This window comes from Patagioenas fasciata, chromosome 12 (assembly GCF_037038585.1).
Source record: "Patagioenas fasciata isolate bPatFas1 chromosome 12, bPatFas1.hap1, whole genome shotgun sequence".
In the NCBI taxonomy this organism is placed as follows: domain Eukaryota; kingdom Metazoa; phylum Chordata; class Aves; order Columbiformes; family Columbidae; genus Patagioenas; species Patagioenas fasciata.
In genome coordinates this window covers 5199810-5222371 of record NC_092531.1, presented here as the reverse complement: position 1 = coordinate 5222371, position 22562 = coordinate 5199810, and the positions used below count along the sequence as shown (strand labels likewise).

At 56.0% G+C, this 22562-nt stretch overlaps 1 protein-coding gene across 4 annotated transcripts in view; it reads left to right on the top strand.

Moving 5' to 3' along the window:
• Positions 1–22368, top strand: part of ALPK3 (alpha kinase 3) — a 33583-nt gene extending 11215 nt beyond the window's left edge. For 3 of the 4 annotated variants that reach the window (XM_071813692.1, XM_065847720.2, XM_065847719.2), the window contains 12 exons: positions 212–333; positions 8207–8324; positions 9761–10760; positions 14860–16708; positions 17249–17396; positions 18655–18782; positions 19015–19050; positions 19154–19428; positions 19767–19855; positions 20075–20292; positions 20468–20516; positions 20644–22368. In XM_071813692.1, coding sequence (XP_071669793.1) covers positions 8251–8324; positions 9761–10760; positions 14860–16708; positions 17249–17396; positions 18655–18782; positions 19015–19050; positions 19154–19428; positions 19767–19855; positions 20075–20292; positions 20468–20516; positions 20644–20965 — 4188 coding nt within the window. In that variant the 5' untranslated portion in view covers positions 212–333; positions 8207–8250 and the 3' untranslated portion in view covers positions 20966–22368. Of the gene's footprint in view, positions 1–211; positions 334–8206; positions 8325–9760; positions 10761–14859; positions 16709–17248; positions 17397–18654; positions 18783–19014; positions 19051–19137; positions 19429–19766; positions 19856–20074; positions 20293–20467; positions 20517–20643 lie in introns of those variants that run through there. The other variant, XM_071813693.1, reaches the window with a different exon arrangement.
• Positions 22369–22562: the final 194 nt, after the last annotated feature.

Sequence of the window (22562 nt, the reverse complement as noted above, 5' to 3'; positions counted from 1 at the left end):
CAAAGGGAATGTCCCCCAACCGACGCTTTGAAGTGACAGTGTCATCTTAGGAGTGAAAAACAGTCAAATACCTGATGCTGGGCTGGACTTGTGAACAACCTAGTGCAGGCTGATGGGGGAAGGAGGGTTGACAACACGAGACGAGGTAGGAAGGGGACCCTTTGGTTTTCTAGTACTTTGATCTCTAAGAAATGCTTCTTGAATCTTCCAGGAGCACCTTCTGCGCAATCATTTCTCAGCTGACGGAGGAGACGCAGCCGCTCTTTGAAACCACTATCAAATCCCGGGCTGTGTCCGAGGACTCTGACGCTAAATTCACGTGCATAGTGACAGGTAACGGCGTCTTCAGTGAATAACCCAGTCCTGCCTCGCTTGCTGGACGTGCGCTAGTTAAACTCTGGAGCAAGTGATAACAAGAGAACAGATTAACAAGTCTGCTGTTGTCAGGCTGCCAAGTAAAGATTCAGCAATTGCATGATGATTTCAGCTTTAACTCAAGGGGCGGCGCGGGGAAAAACACCTGAGGTCGTAAAGAGGCAGAGGCATAACCTAACATCTCGAACAAGGCAAATTAAAGACCATAAAATGGAATATGCTGGTTACTGCTTGGGCCAGCTACATTCGACTGTCCTAATCTCTGCTAATGCCGGCCTCATAGCTCAGGAATTTGCAGTTTTGAGGACCGAGGCTGTCGCACCACAGCCAGCGCCGGCTCTTTGCTGCTGTAAATGCTCAGAGCGCAGCTGCATTTGGCTTGGTGATAAACTTGTGTGCTTGTCAATGGCTGAAATAAAAGCTGGTTCCTGCCTAATGAGCTAAAGCCTGACGTTGGGCAGGAAGGGGTTAGGGCTGTGAAAGGAGGAGAGGCTGGAAAAGAGAATCGTGGTGATGTGGCATGGCGGCCTGTTGGTGGAAGGGCAAGTGGCTCCTTTGCTGATGAGCTTTTGTCCTTTAAATACAGAGACTCTAAAACCTCTTTTTTTCCCATGGTATGGACTTGTTTACAGCTCTGTGACCCTTCCTGATGCTGCACGTTACCCGTTCTGACAGGTTACTCAGTGAGAGACATTCAACAGGTCTGTAAGTTTTGGATTGAGTGGGGTATCTCCAGTGAGCCTCTTAGTCACGAGGACCAAGAGTTTCCGAAGATTTAAGACATCTTGTTTGCCATTAGAAACATGCTGTAAATAAGCTGTACACCAGGAAACACAGAGCCCTTCTGAGAGCTGCCAGCTTTGAATTCTTGTCTGTTATATAGATTCGCTTGTTTTACAGGTCTGGCTTTCTGACCTCGCGGGGGTACAGCTGAAATATTTACTTTATCGATGCTCAGTTTCAGCAGCTTCTGGGGCACGAGTGGGGAGATCCCTCAGGGATTTGTTGGAAGAGCTTCCCCAACTAAAGGTTTCTAACAGCAAAAACTTGACGTGTTGTGCGGTAGCATGGAACTCAGCATTGTGCAAAGCGGGAGTGTCGGAGGTCAAAAACTCGGTGATGTTTAGATACGCTGTGAGGTGGTGAGTAAGAGCAGAGCCAATTCTGTCTCCCACCTCCCCTTGCTGGAAGGTGCTGCAGATTGTGCTGTGAGGACATGGGGCGGCACTGACCTCCCTTGCAGGATTTCTTGCCTAATCCTGGCTTCTCTCACTGGCTTAAGTCTTTACCAACTTCACCTTGAGGCTGACAATTCCCTCTAAGAAAATTCATTGCCTGCAAACTCCAAATGATACTGTCAGCTCCAGCTGGGCTTTGTCAAGATGAGATGTGTGATGCCAGCGTGCTCGGTTTCCTCTCAGGAGGAGAGAGGAGAGAGAATTCAGCCAAGGAAGCCTAGCAGGTGCCATGTCCGTGTCCTTTCCAGCATCTCTCCTGGAAAAACCAGAGAAACTCCTCACTCCATACTGTGCAGGAGACGTTGCCAAGGAATAACCTGCTCTGCTTGTACCACAATCAGAATATCAGCATCTAGAGACAGATATGCTCTCTGTCCAGTTTGTAGCCCTCCCTGCAGTCCACCCTTGATCTTGGTAGCCAGAACACAGAGCACAACCTGGTGTGTTATAATACACTCAGTTGAAAACTTGATCTGATACTGATATCTTGATTTCAGTAAAGCATTTGGCGCAGTCTCCCACAGCACCCTCGCTGCTAAACTGAGGGAGTGCGGTCTGGATGATCAGGCAGTGAGGTGACTGCGAACTGGCTGAAGGGGAGAAGCCAGAGAGTCGTGGTCAATGGGGCAGAGTCCAGTTGAGGCCTGGATCCAGTGCAGTGCCTCAGGGGTCAGTGCTGGGGCCGGTATTGTTCAATATATTCATCAATGACTTGGACGAGGGAATAGAGTGACTGTCAGCAGGTTTGCTGGTGACACCAAGCTGGGAGGAGTGGCTGACACTGGAAGCTGTGCTGCCATCAGAGACCTGGACAGGCTGGAGAGCTGGTCAGGGAAAAATTTAATGAAATAGAACAAGGGCAAGTGTAGAGTCTTGAATGTGGGCAGGAACAACCCCAGGTTCCGGTGTAAGTTGGGGAAGGACCTATTAGAGAGCAGCGTAGGGGAAAGGGAGCTGGGGGTCCTGGGGACAGCAGGGTGAGCATGAGCCAGCACTGGGCCCTTGTGGCCAGGAAGGCCAATGGTACCTGGGGTGGGTTAGAAGGGGGTGGTCAGTAGGTCAGAGAGGTTCTCCTGCCCCTCTGCTCTGCCCTGGGGAGACCACACCTGGAATATTGTGTCCAGTTGTGGCCCCTCAGCTCCAGAAGGACAGGGAACTGCTGGAGAGAGTCCAGCGCAGCCACCAAGATGCTGAAGGGAGTGGAGCATCTCCCGTGTGAGGAAAGGCTGAGGGAGCTGGGGCTCTGGAGCTGGAGAAGAGGAGACTGAGGGGGGACTCATTCCTGGGGATCAATATGGAAAGGGGCAGTGTCAGGAGGATGGAGCCAGGCTCTTCTGGGTGACAACCAGTGACAGGACAAGGGGCAATGGGTGCAAACTGGAACTCAGGAGGTTCCACTGAAAGAGGAGAAGAAACTTGTTGGGGGTGAGGGTGTCAGAGCCTGGCCCAGGCTGCCCAGGGAGGTTGTGGAGTCTCCTTCTCTGCAGACATTCAAACCCGCCTGGACACCTTCCTGTGGAACCTCAGCTGGGTGTTCCTGCTCCATGGGGGGATTGCACTGGATGAGCTTTCCAGGGCCCTTCAACCCCTGACATTCTGGGATTCTGTGGTCCCATTTTCTGCTCAAGCGAAGGAAAGTATCAAATGAGCATCTTCAGCATGTAGCGTATTGCAGTATTTTTCTACCTAGTAAACTAGGCTGGGGGATGTCTTTATGCACTTTAGTTAATAAACCTACAAAATCAGGAGTTGTCCTGGAAATACTCTTGAAAGCAGTCTGGACCATCTATGCCATGTGGTCCTGTGGACTGGTTTAGGATCTTGGGATCTCTTTGGGAGAGAGGGGCACGGGGTAAAATGTGAACTCCGATTGCAAAGCCTGCTCCGTAGCTCAGATATCTCCCCATGCCGTGATGTTTACGTTCAACGAGCAGACATCACGGGGAGAAAGGAAATGGTGGTTCCATCGCTGGCCGGTGCCCAGGGTGGCACCAGCGCGGTCCCACCGCTGTGGCCGGAGTCCAGAGGCACTTCGGCTCACAGACGCGCAGGAGGCAAAGGGCAGACTGGCAGCTGCTCCTGTTTTGACTCTCAAGCTCCAAATATGGATATGTGACCTACAATAGCACCTTCATTTTGTTTTTGCTTCTTCTTGACCAATAATGAGGGTTACAGACCAGTCCCACATCTGGGGACACCAGTGACATGTCCTAGGAAGGCAGCGAGAGGCACGTGTTTGAAGAACCGGTTTCCAAAATGTGCTGGGTGATGCAGGCAAGAAGAAAACAAGTCAGGCAGAGGCAGGGGGAGGCTTTTGATGCTCTTGGGTGGTTGCACAAACCCTCCTTTCCTCCTGCTGCCTGGTTCGACCTGCTTCTGGTGTCCCCAGTATGTCTGATTTGATTGTTTTGGGTCAAATCCTGCGTCAGTTATGACACGTTTTCTTTTTTCGACAAAATTAGTTCATCCTTTGTTCTCCGAGAGATGCGAAAAGGGGAACAAGAAACTTTCCACTTACCCTGTGGTTTCTTGCAGAGCAGGGCGCACCCCGCTTGTCTGTACTGAGGGCTTTCCAGGTTGGGTCTGGCTGCGCTTCAGCACCTCAAGGGTCACCATGGATCATCTCTTGAGAGTGGCCCTCGTTGGAGGTTCTACTACAAGGATTTTACAACTTTGGGGTCATTTCTGTAAAGCGCTGGCTCTACACAGGTCAGTGCTGCAGAAGCGTCCAACCTGGAACCCCTGCCAACCTGTGCGGGCGCTCGATCTACGTGGACATCGTGAGCAGCATGTCCCCGCAGGGCCGGGAACAAAACCAGCCTGGTTTTATTGTGGGAGCAGTAAGGGCTCTGCCCACGGCTTGGGGTAAAGCGAGTAGATAGCCACGTGTTAGCGGATGAGGATTTAATAAGCATAAAGGAGTTCAACTTGTTAAGGTCTGTGGTGGAATCTCAGGGAGGTGTTTGAAGGTGAGGTGTGTGGATGAAGGATGTCCAGGGAGACACAGGGGCTGCGAGAGGGGTGGGTGGGTTTGGGGATGGGGGAGTGAGGACAAGGGCAGAGAGCAGATATGGCCTCAAGTTGCGCCAGGGGAGGTTCAGATTGGGTGTTAGGAAAAACTTCTTCATGGGAAGGGCTGTCGGGCATTGGAACAGGCTGCCCAGGGCAGTGGTGGAGTCACCATCCCTGGAGGGTTGGACAGACGTACAGATGTATCTCAGGAACAAGGGTTAGTGCCAGGGTTATGGTTGGACTTGATGATCCTGACAGTCTTTTCCAACCAAAATGATTCTGTGGTGGGAACTGAGGATTCCTGGGGGCAAGAGGGCGATAGAGAACGGTCGCTGTGCACAGGCCGGTGACGAAGAACCACTGCTGTTATTGTCCCTCCTGTCAGCCCTACTGGAAACCTCCTTGTCTGCAGGTGATGGGGAGGTTGAAATCCATAGAGCCAGAAAGAATGAGATCTTCCCATGACTTCTCCTCCCAAATTGCCTGGACCCCTCACTCCACATAGCTTGTCTAGAGCAGAAATAAATCCGGGGAGTTTACGTGTAATTCTTCTGATCTCTTTCCACCTTCCCAAGTTTCAGAAGACTAATTAACTGAGGACGTTGTCCAGTCTCTTCTTGAACACTGTCAGGTTGGGCCGTGACCCCTCCCTGGGAGCCTGTTCAGTGTCCAGCACCTCTGGGTGAAGAACCTTTTCCTCATGTCCCACTGACCCTCCCTGGCACATCTTCTGCCGTTCCCTGGGCTCTGTCACTGTCACAGAGAAGAGCTCAGCCCTGCCCCTCCTGCTCCCCTGCTGAACCTGCAGCCCCATGAGGTCTCCTCAGCCACCCCATCCCACCTGCACCCCAGAAACTCGCCCATCGCCGCAGGTGTTGTGGCTGCAGGGATGTGCTGGGAGCCCCCCGGAGCAGGGGGTTTATGAGCTGGGCAGCCTGACAATGGACGCTGCAGCGTCAGCAGCCTTGTCCCTGCACAGGCACCTCTCCACCTCCGATGGCTCCGGTGACAGCCCCCGGGGAGGGACAGCTGGTGTTGGAGCAGGCTGGGGCCGCTGTTTTTGCGTGGGAGGTGGGAAGCCTTTCAGCATCCCAGTGCCTGTGGATTTCTAGCCAGCACTTGCTGCAGCTCCTTTTGGCTGCGGGAGCTGCTCCCTCCTCCCTGCACTGGGCTGCTGGGGAGCAGGGACCCTCAGGGACACAAGGGTGACAAGTCGGAGGGTTTAGTGTCAGGAAAGCCTCTCCTCGAGGCACCGCGCGGCCATAGGAATCGCAGCTCTTTCCGGCAGATGTCAGCTGGGAATGGGAATCAGCTGCAGAGGCCATGGGGGGACATGACGGGGCTTCTCGGAAATGATACGCGGGCAGTTCCCAGAAACAAGTGCTGCGATTGCTGTTCGCAGGGCATTAGGAAAATCTACGTGGCAGCTCACGGCGGTAAGAACCGTGGGGGCCTCCCGAAGGTCTGACCTGCAGAACCGCCCTTGGGAGGGGTCAGGCTGCTCTGGGCACAGCACGAGCTGGGTCTGGAAATCAAGTTGTTCATCGTCCCTGGAGCAGAAAGAAACTGGCACACGCTCATTCGGCCCAGGGTCCTGCTGCTAATATTTGTGGGAAATACAAGCAGCAGCATCAATCCCTGGTGATCCCATTACTGGGATGCTCTCGTGTCCTCCTCCCCTTAGCAGTTTAGGGCTCATTCGCTTCAGCCATGAGTATCCGAGGGCTTTGCGCTTCTGCTGGAAAAGTGGTTTGGAGGAGCAGAGCAGCAGCAAGACCGAAGGGGAGGGTGGAAACCCTTGTGTGAGGGGCTGTAGGAGAAAGTCTTGGCTTCCTGCAGGAGAGGAGGCACCAGGCACGAACCAGCAGAAAGATGAAGCTGCAGATGGCAGCGATGGGAAGGGAACGAGACCGCCAAGGGTGGGAGAGATGCACAGAGCCAGTGGGGAGAGGGTAGATGCAGAGGAACCAGTGGGGGTGTTTGGGCTACAGGGGTGCCTGTTGTTCGTGGAGGAGAGCAGGAAAGTAAAGCTCTTCTGAGATTTTTTCCTCAGCCCTGTCTGGGGCCGCAGGTTCGGTCCCTTGGGGCCAGAGGACACGGGAGCCCCAGCGAGCGAGGGGACGTGGTCAGGGTGCATGGGAACAGCAGACAGGGATGGGGGGGACCATGAGGAGGAGATTTGGCACGTGCTGCTATTCTGATCGAAGGTATTAGGAATCATCTAAAACCTGGGCAAAGTCCTGCGGAGGAGTCTCTGTTACTGGGATTTCGGTCCCGCTGTGAGACCCCCATGGGAGCAGGTGTGAGCTGGGCTTGGGGGTTGAACAGCCGCAGAGATGAGGTTCTTGGGACATGGGTTAGTGCCAGAGTTGGGTTGACGTTTGGACTCAGTGATCTTGAGGGTCTCTTCCAGCCAAAACGATGCCATGATTGCTGCTGGTTGGCGGCATCTCTGGCTGGTGCACACAGGAGGGTCCTGGGCAGCCCTGAAGGCCGTGGGTCAGCAGCTGGGCAGTGTCTGGGTAGGTGCTGCCCTGTCCTTGCTTGTTCTCTTCTGAGCCGTCGATCTGGACACACTGGGTGTTCTGGACAGCCCTCCCGGCCTCGCCAGGGCTGCTCGGGGCAGCCAAACCTGCCCGGGGCTGCGGGAGGTGAGCGCTGTGCCCACTCCTTCCCTTGGGCAGGAGATAAGCTCTGGATACCTGCCCTGGGGCTTAGAGCAACTGTTGAGCGCATCTGCTTAAGCTGAGACCTGACGTGATCACTGAAACTTTTCTCCCATGCCCTTGGGGTCAGCTTGGCTGTGCTGGGAGCCCAGGGTGAGGGCCAGGAACCAACGGTGGCCACGGGCTCCAGCAGTTTTCCCCGCAAAACTGCTCTAATTCTGAGCCAGAGGTGCCGTCGGGGGGGAGGTGAGGGCTGTGGCGAGCGCTGGTCCATGTGGGCGCTCGCGGAATCACCGAATCGCTGGGGCGGTGGCGGGGAAGGTGGCTGCGCGCCCGGCCTGCCAGCCAGCCTGTCACACACGGCATGATGTCATCCTGCTGAAAAGGCAGGTGACATCTGTTGTCAAGTGACATTTGTAGGACACCGAGCTGGCTGTGATGCAATCCAGGTTGTATCTGTGCAGTGGAAACTCTAGGGTCAGCTTACAGGCAGGGACACTTGCTGAAATGCTCCGTGGAGGGGTGAGCGCCTGTTTTCTAACCTTAGCCTCAGCCTCACCAAAACACGCCTCTGGGTATAAAAGTGACAGCGTGCTCACCTGCTCCTCCCGCCAGCGTCACAGCAGCCGATCGTGTGATCTGCTCCCCTCTGTGCAGGAATGAAGTGCTGGGATTTTTTTCTCAAAAATAGCCCTATTCCTAGGAGTGAGAAAAGACTTAGCTAAGCCCAGCAGGTTTCCACTCACAATACTTTTCCTGCTGTGTGATTTCAAGAACGCGGCGAGCCCAGAATAACGCGTATCCTGTTCTGCCGGAGCATTTTGTTTTGCTGTTGGTACCTTGTCCCCGCGGGAGCTGGCGCGCTGTGCCGTCGCGGTGTTTCGCGCCCTGACGTACCGTCCGTCTGCTCCCCAGGGTACCCGCAGCCAGAGGTGACGTGGTATAAGGACGATGAGGAGATGGACCGGTATTGCGGCTTACCCAAGTACGAGATATTCCGCCATGGAAATCGCCACACGCTGCAGTTGTACAAGTGAGTAAAGAAGTTGGATGTGGCGATGGGAGCGTGTTTTCAGTAGCAGGAGGAGCTGGCAGCAGCGATCTCCCCCCAGCACCTGTGCTGACCACTTTTGCTCCCCGTTGCCATGTTCCCGCTGTCCCTTCCCCTTCAGCTCTTGATGACCCCCAGATCACATCAGTACAAGATCCATTACTGCATCCCAAGTAGCAAGTGATAGGACACGAGGAAGTGGCCTCACGTTGCGCCAGAGGAGGTTCAGATTGGATATTAGGAAACATTTCTTCCCCAAAGGGCTGTGGGGCATTGGAACAGGCTGCCCAGGGCAGTGCTGGAGTCACCATCCCTTTGGGGTTGGACAGACGGACATGAGGTTCTCAGGACATGGGGCAGTGCCAGGGGTGGGGTAACAGCTGGACTCGGTGATCTTGAGGGTCTCTTCCAACCAAAATAATTCTATGATTCTATGATCCAGGGCTGGCTACTGTGCCAGAAGCAGGAGAAATTCCTCTCTCTGGAGCCTTGGGGCGCTGGCAGCAGCACACGTTGTGGCTGCAGCAAATGGGAGTTGAGCATTAGGTGAGCAAAGGGGAAGCACCGGCTGCCTCCAGGGTGATGGGACCAGGCAGGACAAGGACAGGAACAGTTCATAGGAGTGTCATGAACAGGGGCGAAGCAGGGAACGGGCTGCAGCCCTGCCCAGAAAGGCCTGGCTTAGCTCCCACCATGAGGTCAGGGAAGGAAAGCGCTGCTTTGGTCCCGATGGACTCAAGGGCCTCCTTTATCCAGCCCTGACTACCAGTTTCTTTCAACTTTAAAAGGGAATTGTGTTTCTGGAGAGCTGGACACACCATCCCCAGCAATCAGAGACATGTCGCAGCTTGAGGCCTGGATTTGGGATGTCTGAAAACACAGAATATTGGTATCGCTGAGAGTTCTGTCATCCTCAGCTTTTATGGCGCCCCCAGCATGCTCTAGCTTGCCATCAGAGGCTGGTTCATGTCTCACAGGAGCAGGGGTCCCCTCGTCCCCGAGGGGCAATGGCAGAGACAGGGCACACATACTGCCTGCGACGCAGGGTGGGAAGGCTTGGGGTGGCTGGAGGAAGAACAGAAACGTCCTGGAGGCTGTGAAGAGCTGGGAGCAGAAGCTCCCGCAGAGGAATGTGGCCCAAAACAGTCTGGTGCTGACTGTTCCTGCTCCACCACAGCCCGCTCTTATCATGGGGAGCTGGGCAATGATTTAGCATCCAGCTTGCTTATCTGCTGGTGCTGAGAACAGGCAGAGCCTGGGGAGGGAGGCCAGGCCCAGGCCTCCAGACCCACCACGGGTACCTCAAGGGCCACGTCTTCATCTTCTGGCCCCTTCTGGTGCGGAGCGTGCGTGTCCGTGTGCCCGGCAGCGGCGCTGGGCAGGACGGGCCCGTCTGACGCAGAGCTTTTGGTTTCCAGGTGCCGAGAGGAAGACGCAGGCATTTACCAAGCCTCAGCCAGAAATAACAAAGGCATTGTCACCTGCTCCGGCGTGCTGGAAGTGGGAACCATGACGGAGTTCAAAATCCATCAGAAGTGGTTTGACAAAATTAAGAGGAAAGCTGAAGCGAAACTACGAGAGATAGAACAGGGCAAGAAGCGAGGGAAAGAGAACGTAGAGGTGGAGAAGCTGCAAGGAATGAGCCCCGATCGGCTCCAGCGGAAGCGGAGGCTGGGCAGGGATCTGAATCTCCGGTCCGGAGCCTCTCCATGGGAGAAGGAGGATGCAGCAAAAGTGCACGTTGCCGATTCTCAGTCCAGATTACGTGAGGATATTGCTGAGCCGAAGGAGCAGCCGGGTTTTACAAACACGCTGATGGCACCTTTGAAAGCAGAGGTGACCACCAACGGAGACGCCTCTTTGGAAGGTGTGGAGGAGAACGGGTACAGCTTCCTCGCGTACATCTACGAGACGGTAGAGGACCTAGCAGGTAAGCAGATGGCCAAAGACTCTGCGGCTAAAAAGAAAAAGAAGGTGGAGGCCCCTCCGGCAGCAAAGAAGGAAGTTTCCAAGCGAGAAGAAATTGGGCGCGAGAGGGCCAGCCCCTCTCCAAACGCACGGTTTGCCCCTCCTGTCCCCTTACGCAGGAGCGCACGTTTGAGGGCGGCGAGTGATCAAGAAGTGGAAAGCAGTCTGCAAATCAAAGAGCCCGGGAAAACTGTGAACCAGGACGTTAAAATCAATGGTGATGTGCACTTCTCTTTGAGAGAGATGTATTTTGATAACGAGGTGAAGCCGGCAGCAGGGCAGGGGGAGGCGGGAGCCAAGGAAGAGGCTGCGGACGGGGCGGTCAGCAGGCAGACAGAGGCTGCCCCGTCGTCTGCAGAGGTGTCGGAGGCAGCACCTATGCCGTCCATGGGACAGAGAGGCCACCACCAAGCACAGGAGGCGGAGGGAAACAAAGCTGTCAGTCCAGAGGTGAGTAGGGCAGAAAGCAGCTGGCGCAGGGGCTGCCGCAAGAGAATATTCGTGCCATACTGTGGCAGCATCCCCAGGAGGCTGTGTGTACCCCATGAGATCCGCTGCTGAGGCTTTGTATGTCTCCACTGGCGAAAGCACCTGGGAAAAAGACCTTTTGGTCTTTTTCTGCCCAGACAGCAGAGCTTCACCCCATCTCCGAGCAAATGTCAGGTGAGGTGGTGAGGACAGACGCACGTCAGAGCCCTCGGCCGAGCAGCTGGTCCCCGGGCGAGCTGAGCTCTCCCGTTTAATCAGCAGGCTGACCTCATGCGAAATGTTTCCAAATCAGTTAAGCAGGGAGCGCTGAATGGTTATTTATAGCCGGGGGTGGATGCCTGGTGCGTGACGGGCTGCGAGGCTGATGACATCTGTTCAGTTTAGCAATTGAGCCCGAGCTTCAGCCGGCCTTTAATGAGCGCCCCATGCAAATGAGTGCAGCGTGCCAGGTACGCAGGGCCTTGAATTTTGTTTACAGTGCAACATGTATACAGCAGATCTGGACTATTTTTTTGGCTCTTCCCTGTTGGAAAAACTGTTGCGGGCTGCATTGTGGTGGTGATGCAGCGCCAGGGCACAGCACCTGCTCCTGACCCTCACTGCGTCTTTCAGTCAACTTCTATTTTTGTCACTCAACCTGAAGCGTTTTTCTTGAAAATATTAGACTGGAAGCTACCAGTCTCTTATTTTTCCTCTTTTTCTTTAATGATCCCTTCTGTCCTACAAGGTTCTCCGAGTCCAATTTGCAGGGTTTTCCTTGCGCTGTGGTAGGTGCACGCTCAGTACAGACCACGGTGCCGGAGGAGCCGCTCGTGGGCAGCACGTCTTCCGTGGTAGGTACTGCAAATACTTCAGGGTGTGGAAACATCCACGATACAGAAAGCAGGACTGGCAGGTGCTCCAGTTTAAAAACCACTCCTTTCTTCCTGTTCTAGATTTCTTTAGTAGGAGCACTGTGTTATGCAGGGGAGCGAGCGTCTGGGTCCCAGCCTCGGCACAGCGTGGGACCCCGAGCGCATCTTTAACCCGACCCATCAGCATCACATATTGCCACAGAAGTTATTGCGAGCCCATGGCAAAGCAATTCGTTTTCTCCTTCTCTGCTCGTTTTTCCGCCCCTTGCTCTTAAGGCGGGTGGAAGGTGCTGGTGTGTGATAGCCGGGCTCGGGCTGTCACCCCTCAGCTTTCCACATGCATCAAGGTATATTCCTCTTCAAAAGCTCGCTGGCAGAGGGAAACCTGGAGCTTGTCAGCTGGTGGCCTTTGAGCAGACAAAAGGGAATGCTGTGGATTTGAATTTGAATGCTCCAGCTAGTTGGTGATGCTGGGGAAAGGCTCAGGCTTTTGTGTGACCAAATAAGCTATTTTAAAGCCCTTTAAACCCGACTCCGGATATTTTCGCTCCCAGGACATGGGTTGCTTGTCTTTTTCTCTTTTAATCTTTCCCTTAAACAAGCCAGGGTCATGGCATGAGTGTTTTCCTGGCCTTGGGACCTGGCAGGGCCTTTTCAGCTGGATTTATCAGCAGCAGAAGGGCTTTGCCAAATGCCACACCATAGCCAGGCTGTGAACAACCTCACGCGCCAGAGCAGGCAAGCAACCGAATTTGCTTAATAATCACTCTTGCCCAACTTTGAAACAGACAACTTTATTGTATTTCTTCTATGTATGCCTAGTTGGAGCGTTTTAGGATTATGTGAGGACAGATGCTTTTCTGAAAAGCTCCCAGAAAACTTCTCTGAATCATCACAGAATTCAAATTCAAAGATCAATAATCACAGAATGTCGAGTTGGAAGGGACATCAAGGATCATCTGGTCCAACCTTTCTTGGCAAAAGCCCAGTGTAGACAAGCTGTCAAGCTCAATCTTAAAAGTGTCCGATGTTGGGGAATCCACCACTTCCCTGGGGACATTATTCCGATGGCCGATTGTTCTCATGGTGAATTTTCCTCTAATTGGAGTCTCCCCATGAGTAATTTGCACCCATCGCCCCTTGTCTTGTCCATGGGACTCCTTGCAAAAAGGAATCTCCATGTACTGCAAACATTCTGGTAGGTAAGAACTTACAGAACAACTTATTATTACTATTGAAAATATATTCAGTGGAGAAGAGGTTTTATTAACATTAGCATAAAGTACTAAATCTTACTAGAGCTTCATTCTGATATGAGCTTCAGTTCATGCAGCAGTGATAAAGCAAATTTCCCCCATGTCCTCTTCAGCCAAAGAGGTGTCACCAGTGACCAGCACTGTTGTGTGGAGAGGACCAAATTCTGTGGTAAAACCCAGGGGGGTTTCACTGCACAAAACCCATCTGTCTCTTAAAATAAAACCTTTTAGGCTGGAGCTCTGGGATGCTCAGCACTGTGATGCTCGGCCTGTCGAAGCAGGACAGGGCCGTGGCTCTAGGGGACCAGCAGCAGGGACGTGTGGCATTTGGGGGTGTCTGCGTAACCCTGTGAACTGGGGCCCTATTTCTGCACAGAGAAACTGCCCAAGGAAGCAGGCTTGAATTTGCTGTGGAGGAACAGCCCCTCTAATGCTGCTCGTCCCACTCCAGACCTCTGATATTCATGCTGTCATAACGATTGCTTGGGAAAGCACTTGCTGAGAGACCAGCATGACCTTTCCCGTTTTTACCAAGCATCCAAACGAAGCTGAAGTGGCACAAAATAGAAGGTCTGAGTGTACAGCTCTCCTTTCCCATTTGAAGAAATTCCAGCTGTTTGGGTTGAATGTAAGAATCTCCAGGTGGTTGGATTGGGTTGAAGGTTCCCCAGCTGATTGCATTGAGTTGAAGAGTCTCCAGCTGCTTGGGTTGGGTTGGGTCTAGCTGAAGATATCCCAGTTGATTGTGTTCAGTTGAAGAGTCTCCAGCTGGTTGGGTTGAGTTGAAGAGTCTCCAGCTGGTTGTGTTGATTTCAGTTGAATTGAAGAGCCTCCAGCTATTTGGTTGACTTCAGTTGAAGAGTGTCCAGCTGGTTGAGTTGGGGTAGGTTTGAAGAGTCTCCAGCTAGCTCTGTTGAGTTTATTTGAGGTGTTTCCAGCTGGTTGGCTTGAGTTGCAGATTCTCCAGTTCGTTGGGTTGATCTGAGTTAATGATTCTCCATCTGGTTGGGTTGATTTGAAGATTCTGCAGCTGGTTGAGTTGAGATCCTGTGGACCTCATTTTGGAGGCTTAAAGCTTCAAGTCAGAGACCTCAGGAGAAAATCCTTGGCAGCAGATCCTCTGCGATGGAAGGGGAACCTGTTGTGTTTGTGTCCTGTTCCCGTGCGATTGTCTCCATGTTTCTAGCTGAGCACACAGCGTGTATCGGCGGTATCGCTGCCGCCCTGAGCCTTATCCTGCAAAAACAAATAGTGCCCCTTGGCTGGAGGATTTTGCCAGATCTCCTCGGGGTAAAGCTCAGCCATCACAGCGGGCGGCTTGCAGAAGCGTCTGCTGGTGTGCAGCTGCAATCGGAAACATTTCAGCTTCCCGAATGTCAAAGAAACAGGATGGTCAAATAGCGCAGAGGACGTCACGGTGTAGAGTTTCGCTGTAAATCACTTGGGCAGCCTCATGCAGATAGTGTGTGAGATGCCAATCGCCCCACCTCAGAGTGGAGGTTGCAGATATAGTAAGGGGGGAGCACTGGGTCTTAAAAAAGAGCAAGGAAGTTATACAAGCTCCTGGCAACGGCTGGTGAAGTTGGGAAGGTTTTGCTCCTTGGGAAGGCGCCGTGTCAGAGGAGATTGAATTAAAAGCCATTGAATGTTCTAGAGAGGCAGATCTCCTGCCTCTTCATGCACAGCCAAGGAACTGGAAGGTAGAAGAGTTGGAGCCAATTAAAAGAGAAAACGTTTTGTGCAGCATGACAGGGGCTGTGGGACCCACCACCGTGGGATGGTGGTGAAGGCAGGAGACCGTGGACGGGTGAGTGTCAGTGATACCAGTTCAATACTTATGATTCAAGCAGAAGTTGGGCCGCATCATATGGCACAGGTGGACCACAAGCACCACTGAGCACGCCCAGGCAGGGAAATGATGCTAATTTTCTGTTTTCTTTCTTTGAGCAGGTTGCAGAAACAGTGGGGCAGTCTGCTGGTGACCCAAAACATCCAGTGTCTGCTCCAGCCGTAGAGATGGGTCAGCAAGCCAAGAAGGTAGAGGAGCTCAGGAAAGAGACGCCTGTCACCCCACCGTCCAGGGGGGCCGGGAAAAGGACAAATCCTCGGCTGAGGCCTCAGGAGCCACCAAAGCCACCAGCACCTTCTCCAGATCACGTGCAGCCCAGTGAGGAGCACCCTCCGCCTAGGAAACAGGCAGAAGGACATTCCCGTGCTCTTGAGGGCAGAAAGACCCAACAAGGACTGTTAAAACAAGAGGACAAAAGCCAAGGCGAGGAAGAGCCATTGCTAAAGAAATCGAGTCCTCCAGAGCTTGGCCAAAATGCTCCTCAGGAGCAAATCACCCATGAGCCAGCAGTCAAGGTTGGGGCGAGCAAAGGGGCAGGAGCAGAGCTGCTCAGGAGCCCCCGCGCGGCAGAGGCGGGAGGGAGCGTCGCAGCAGAGCCTTCTCCTGGGGCTGTGCACAGGGAGGCGGGAGGGACATCTCTGGGACATCAGGAGCCTGAAACGCCACCTCCCGCCCCAGTTCCGCTTGCCAAGGAAGAGCCGTGTCCCACTCCTGCGGCAGAGTCATCGGTGGCACAGGAGGCACCGCGTGCAGCTCACGGCGTCCCAGGGGTGGAGGTGACAGCAGAACAGGTCCCGACTGGGGCCCAGCTGGTGCCTCCTGTGAGCAGAGACACGGAAAGCAAAAGCACGGATGGATCTGCCCCGCAGGAGGAGTTTTCAGCCAGCACACTGGGGAAAGAGAGCACCAAAACAGCGCCCATGGGACTGCCAGGGAGGGAGGGAGGAGAGCAACCGGCCACGGCTCCGCGCCAGGAACCGCCAGCACCTGCAGGCGCTTTTGACAGAGGTGCTGAAGTTCAGCCGCAGGTACCGCCAGTCCTGCCTGCCCCCGAGAGACCTCAGGAGATGTCTTTGGAGGAGAAGATGCAGCACAAAAACCTTGTTTCCTCCTTGAAGAACTATCTGCTGCTGCTTTTAAAAATGTCAGACAGCGGTAAGGACGCCACGAAAGAAGACGCTGACCCCAGGGATGAGGAGCAGCCCGATGCAGAACTCGTGCTCCCAGAGATAGGCATCGCAGGCCTGAGCCCCCGCACCTCCAGGAGGGTTTTGGAAAAGGTGCAAAACAATCAGCTCTTCCAGACAGCAGAGAACTTGCCTCTGACCCCCAGGACATCCAGGCGGATCACGGGCATGATTAACGAGGAATTCATCAGCAGCAAGGAGATGCTGGCTGCCAGGCCTGTGCCACCGAAGAGGCGCAGCCGGGTGGCTCCCGAGGCAGAGGGGCCACCCCAGCTCTCTGTGCCTGCCATCGTGGTGGGCAGCGTGCCGGCAGCAGGAGCAGGGCAGCCTCCTCAGAGTATTTCCAACTTTCCTGCAGTGGGCCCCGAAAAAGAGAGCCCTGGCGACCCTCTGGCAGCGTTGCCTTGTGCCACGCCAGAGGAGCTCGCGTCCGGGGCCCGGCGCAAAATCTACCTGCCAAAAACCAAGCAGATGGGGGAGGAAGAGGAGGCGACCCCAGAGAGCCCAGGGCACCTGAGGAGTCCTACGGTTTCACCACGACAATCCAGGAAGAACGCGTCTGTGCTGCAGTCGCCTGTCCCGGCTCCGTCCCCTCCCGCAGAGCAGCGCTCGCCAGCCCTCGGGAGGAAGATGGCCACGCTGGAGGTTCCCAAGCTGTACGAGGAGCCCACGGGTGACAGCGCTGGTGACCATGAGGGCCCTGAAGATGCTAAGTCAGAAGCACAGCCAGCAGAGTCCAAGAAAGCAAATAACCCATTTAAAGGTAAGGGAAGAGGTGATCCCCATGAAGCGTTTCCTCCCAAAGAGGGTCTGGTCAGCTCAGCCAGCTATGGCCACATGAGTTTTGTGCATTTGCAGGGGTTTCAGCGCCACTCTTTAGCCATGTGAAAGCAAAAAATCTGCCCCAAGACTCCATAGGACAGGGAGGGCAGGGGAACGTGAGAGACATCAGCCCTGTGACCGTCTCCACAGCCTGACCAAAGAAATCATGGAATCCTTGCGTTCTCAGTCTGCATGTCCTGCTCCTCACTATGCCTCACACTGGGCAGGGGCCCACTGCGTGTCAGCGGGGTGCACGCTCCTTCTCCAATGCTTATATGCACTGAATGACCAAAGGCATAATAATTCAGTAGATAAATATTTCCTCCAACCTCGCTTAGTGTTTTTCCACCACAAGCCCCGCTAGGTATCGCAGCGCTGCACTACTGAACTAATTCGTCCGGCTTGTATCCCAAGTGCTGGGGTGGGCTGGTGCGTCCCCGTGCTGTGTGTGTCACCAACAACCTCTGCACCCTGTCCTCAGCTCCACAGGTGATCCGGAAGATCAGGGCAGAACAATTTTCTGACGCGTCAGGACACCTGAAACTTTGGTGCCAGTTCTTCAATATTTTGAGTGATTCGAAGCTGATGTGGTACAAGGATGAGATCCCTGTAGCCGAAGCCCAAAGGAGGTAACTTGCCAGCTCTGCTTCGCTGTAGTCCTTGTGTGTAGGCCTGGCTTTGGGCACTAAATCCAGCTCTTTACTGGGAAGAAGTTGCTCCTTCTGCTTATTGCACAGCACAGCATTTTGTGGCATTTATCTTCTCAGTGCCCAGAGAGGGAGGGATCGCCCAGATGGGGAATCGCTGCCAAATTTATCTATCTATAGCCTGGCTTAAGGGCTGATGTTTGAGTAGCAGAGCCCTGGGAGGGCAGGGGCTGATCCCAAACCTCAGCGAGGGCAGGGAAAGTGCTGTGAACATCTTGGAGCTGGCTGTAAACTGCAAAACTGGGACACATGTGAGGGTGGTAGCTGTGAGCCGTCACATCGCGCCCGAGCAGGCGCTTCCACTCAGCCACCACTGGCAAACACCACTGGGGAAAAGGCAGCTCTGGCTGTGCCCTCTCTGTCCCTCGGCACTGCCCTGGCGCAGGGAGAGCAGCTCCTTTGGGTGCGTTATGGATTCTCAAGGAAGCTTGTGTGGGAACATCATCCACATTGGTTAGGATTCACCTGATTGCTTGCAGCATCCCCTGAGCTCCCTTTACCATGAGCTGGCAGAAAGAGCCGCTTCTGGGGCAGAAACCATCTCCCATGGCAGACACTTGAGCTGGGGCAGACGGACCAGGAGCAGAGCAGATCAGAGCCTGCTCTGCCAGCAGGTCTTGGGATGAAGGTCCCACCTCTTCGCCCTGCGGCCCATCGTCCCCTCGCTGGTTCACGCTGGCTGTGCAAGGCCGAAACAGGCCTTTGGTCCTTCTGGGGACCTGTCTGCCTGCTGTGTCACCACCTGGCCGGTCTCTCGGAGAGGGCCAGGCTGCAGGATGGGGACTGGTGTCTGTCCTCGCTCCTCAACAGCTGAAAGTGCAGCTGGACACCTCTGGGGCTGTTTGGCTTCCAGCCACCCCATCCAGGTGCGGGTCTGTTGGCCCAGGCGCAGCCCTGACCCAGTCACATGGGCAAGTACTTTTATCAGTGTATAGCCCAGTTTATAGCCCAGATTTTGCGGGGCTTGCCTGGGACATGAGCGTCTCTGCAAGCACAATCTGCCGAGCAGGACTCGCAGTGCCATGAGGTGCCAGGGCAGCAGCCGGGGTGCCCTTGGGCTGGTTTCCTTCATCACCTCTCCCATCCCTCAAGGGCAGCGTGGTGCCCCCGCAGAGCCCATGCGGCTCCACGTGCCCCTGCGCACCCCGTGGGGCTGAGCCCGTGCTCTGGTTTCTTCCAGCGCCGGAGACGAGGGCCAGGCAGCCCTGGCCGTTGTGCAGGCGTCCCAGAAGGACTGCGGGGTCTACCGCTGTGTGATCAGCAATGAGTACGGCACTGACGCCACCGATTTCCTGCTCAGCCCAGAAGGTGAGGAGCCCACAGCAGCCCAGCAGCTCTCCTGGCCGTGCCAAGCTGCGGGGGCGCTCGGTGCCAGGCTTGCGTGCCCCGTAACACCACCCCTGCGAGGTGCATCTGCCTCCACCTGCTGATTTACGGGTGATTCACACCATCCTCCATGCCGTCCCTTGGTGTGGGAGTGCGTGAGGCTGGCGGGATCCTGGCAGGGCCTTGACACCCCTTTGCTTTCTGTCTCCTCTAGTGCTGTCGGGATTTATCTTGCGGGAAGAGATCGAAGGTAAGAGGCACGTGCTGATGAGCTGCGTGGGGGGCCGGCAGCTCTGCGGTGGGGGCAGGACCTGCCCACCGTGTCCGCCCTCACCAGCTCTTCCCTCTGCCAGTCGGGGAGGAGATCGAGATGACACCCATGGTGTTCGCCAAGGGTTTGGCCGACTCAGGCTACTGGGGCGATAAGCTCTTCGGGCGCGTGGTGAGCGAGGACATGGAAGTGGGCGCTGGTTTCCTGCGCAAAGCCTGCCGTGCCAGAGCCATCTACGGCCTGGAGCCCGTCTTCGAGTCCGGCCGCACCTGCGTCATCAAAGTGCACAATTTCATTGTCTTTGGGACCAAGAATGAGAACAGCCTCATCGAGAAGAACTACGATATCACCATCCAGGTGGGCAGCTTGCGGGGCACCCTCTGCCTGTCTCCTCCGCTCCTTCCCTGTCTGTGCTGTGGTCTGCACCTCTGGGCCAAATTTCTTCATTTCTTTCCGCTTATTGAGTGCTCTGGAGTGATGTTCCAGCAGGCTGGTGATGTCCTTGTTATTCTTGGCTTCAGCTCTTCTCTCTGAGCAACATGAAGCAGCTCAGAGCTTTCCCATGACTTGTCCTTTGACCACCGGGACAGGGAAGCAACTGGCTGTGGTCCCAGGGGGTGCCTGGCCAGGCGGGGGCCCTCAGGGTGCTGGGGCAGGGCAGAGCAGATCCCTGACTCTTCCATTTGCATCTCCAGGAATGTAAAATCCAGAACTCCAGCCGTGAGTACTGCAAGATCTTTGCCGCGGAGGCACGAGCCGTCCCTGATTTTGGAGCGGTGCCCGAGTAAGTGAGGAGCTGCGGCTCTGCTGGCTTCACACCCTGGCAGAGCGTCCCGAGGGATGGTGGGAAGGTTCCCCGGGGGTGATGGGGACGTCCCGAAGGGCAGCGCGCTCTTCTCCCACCCTCAAACAGAGGGATGCTGGGGGAAGGCAGGAGTCAGGGTGTGAATGAATTCGGAGAGCTCGCCGGCTGGTGCTGACCCGGCTCTGCGCTCCCATGCAGGATAATTCCTCTGTACCTGATTTACCGACCGTCAAACAACATCCCTTATGCCACGATGGAAGAGGACCTGGGTGGGCCTTGTGAGCAGTACTGTGTCACTGAGAGAGACGGCAGCTTGGTGGCACGAGGCACCTCAGAGATCATACTCAAATGCTGCACCTTCCAGCATTGGGTCTACCAGTGGACAAATGGAAACATCCTTGTGACTGACATGGAAGGTAAAGGGATCTCCCGTCTGCTTCCCGTAGCCCCTCGCCACCCTCTGGCCTGCAAAAGGAGGAGGAAAAGCTCCGGCCTTGCCCTCCTGCCTGTTCCCCACGGAGCGCTGCTCCCGGGGTGATGTCCTGATGCCGGTGCTGGCGCAGAGCCTGGTTGTCCTCCCTTCCATTGCAGGAGTGGGCTGGAAGATGACCAACGTGCGGATCGCTACCAACCTGAAAGGGTGAGTGACGCCGCGCTGTGGGCGCGGTGGGAAGGGCCGTGGGGGCGAGCGTGGCCCCATGCTCCGCTCCCTGCTCCAGCGGGACGGCTCCTGCACCGCCAGGGGCTGAGAACGGCTGTGTTGGCAGGTACCAGGGGCTGAAGGAGAGCTGCTTCCCCTCCCTGCTGGAGCAATTCGCTACCGCTCACCAGTGTAACCGCTACTGCAGCATCCTGGGCCTGAAGCCGCTGGAGCCACCCAAGCCCAAGGGATCCAAGAGCCCCTCCATGGGTCGGAAATCTGCCCAGTCCAGCCCCCAGCTCCAGAAGAAGGGGCTGGCGAGTCCCCAGGGCACCCGCAAGGCTGCTGTGAGCCCCAAGAGCTCCCGGAGAGCTGCCGAAATGGGGGAGGCCCCGGCAGCCTCCAAACCCAGCTCAGGAGAGAGCGTCGAGTCTGGCCACCCGCAGTAGCCGGAGCTGCTGCGGCTGGGACCCCCAACTGCAGACCCCTGGCTCTGGACCCCCAGCCGGGGCAGCGCGGGGCCGGTCCGGGAAGGGGAGACCCTGGCAGCGGCCGCTGCCGCCGCTCTCCTCCCTTGGGCTCCGGCCCCATGGCACTTGCGTGGTGTGGTGTGTGCTAGTGTGAACGGCTCGGCTGGGGTCACAGGGGGCTGTGAGCCGTGGGGGGCACAGGTCGCCCCCAAATACCTCTTGACAAGAGCTGCTGCTGGTGGTGGAGCCCGCAGGGCTATGTGCTATGCGCTCAGGCTCACTTTCCTTTCTTGACTCTCCGTTTGCCTTCCTCAAGGGACAGGCCATCATCCCCGCTCCCTCGGGCTCCCTGCCTGGCTCCCCCAGGCAAACTGGGAGCCCGGGCTGCCCTCCTGGCTCCCAGCACCTCTTGTCCCTCTTTGCATCCTCCAAAAAGCCACTGCGCCGGGCCCTGCCAGCGCTCCGTGTCCAGGATGTGAACCCCAGCAGCGCCCCGGCGGTCCCGTCTGTCCCTGCACACCAGGATTTAGGAGGTTTTGCTGCAGAGGGGTGTCGTGGTTGAGCTGCAGGGCTCCTGCTGCTATCGCGAGGGCTCTGGCCTGCAGGACACAGGTGTTGCTACTGGCAGCTGCACAGGGATGGGATTTTGCACCCCCGGCCCCCCTGCGCCCCAGGGTGAGCCTCCAACCCCCTTGCAGGGCGGCTGCCGAGGACAGTGCTGCCGCAGGTGCCGCCAGCGCCGTGTTAAGGATGCTCTACCTCACATGGGACACCCGGGGCAAAGGGGAGACCCCTCCTGTGTGCCAGGCGCTGCTCTGGCACAGGGGGGTGTCCAGCCCACAGGACTCACCCCCACACAGAACCCGTCTGCCCTGCCCAGCCCCATAGTGCGGCCTGGTCCTGCTTGCTTAGCATCACCCCTGCTTGGGACGTGTTGGATCCCCGTGGCAGCAGGAGGCAGCCATGGACACGAACTGATGCTCTCGCTGGAAGGTAAAGCACCCTGCAGTGCACCCAGCCTCCCTCGCGCCCGTCAGCTCACTCAGCCGTGTGGCAGCCACCGCAGTGTGGCCATGGGCAGCCGGGCCTGCGGAGAGCCCTGTGCTGCCTGGCCGTGCCAGAGCATCGCCTCCCTGCGCCACAGAGCATCGGCTCCCTGCGCCACAGAGCATCGGCTCCCTGTGTGGGAGCACTGGCAGTGCCACCTGCACACCCGGCCAAGGCCTGGGTGTCCAAAGGGCGGCTGCGTGCAGGCCGGCGGGGAGCGCAGCACGCTGCGGGGTCCTGGTGCTTCGTTGTTGTAAAATAACCATGTACATAACGCGGCCGCGTTGGTGAATGGGTGCTCTCGAGTGCAATAAAGCGCGAAGGACTGGCCTGTTCCCCGGCGTGTGGGCCTTGCGGAAAAGACACACCTGGGTGCAGGATGGGGCGGTTTGGTAAATGTCTTCAGGTCGTGGCTGTTCCCCCATCCACACCCTGTAGGGAGAAGAGGGTGGCTGGGGACGGACTCTGCGGGTGCTGAGGTCCCAGCGGACACTCACTGGCCACCGCAGATGCAGCCTGAGCCGAGCAT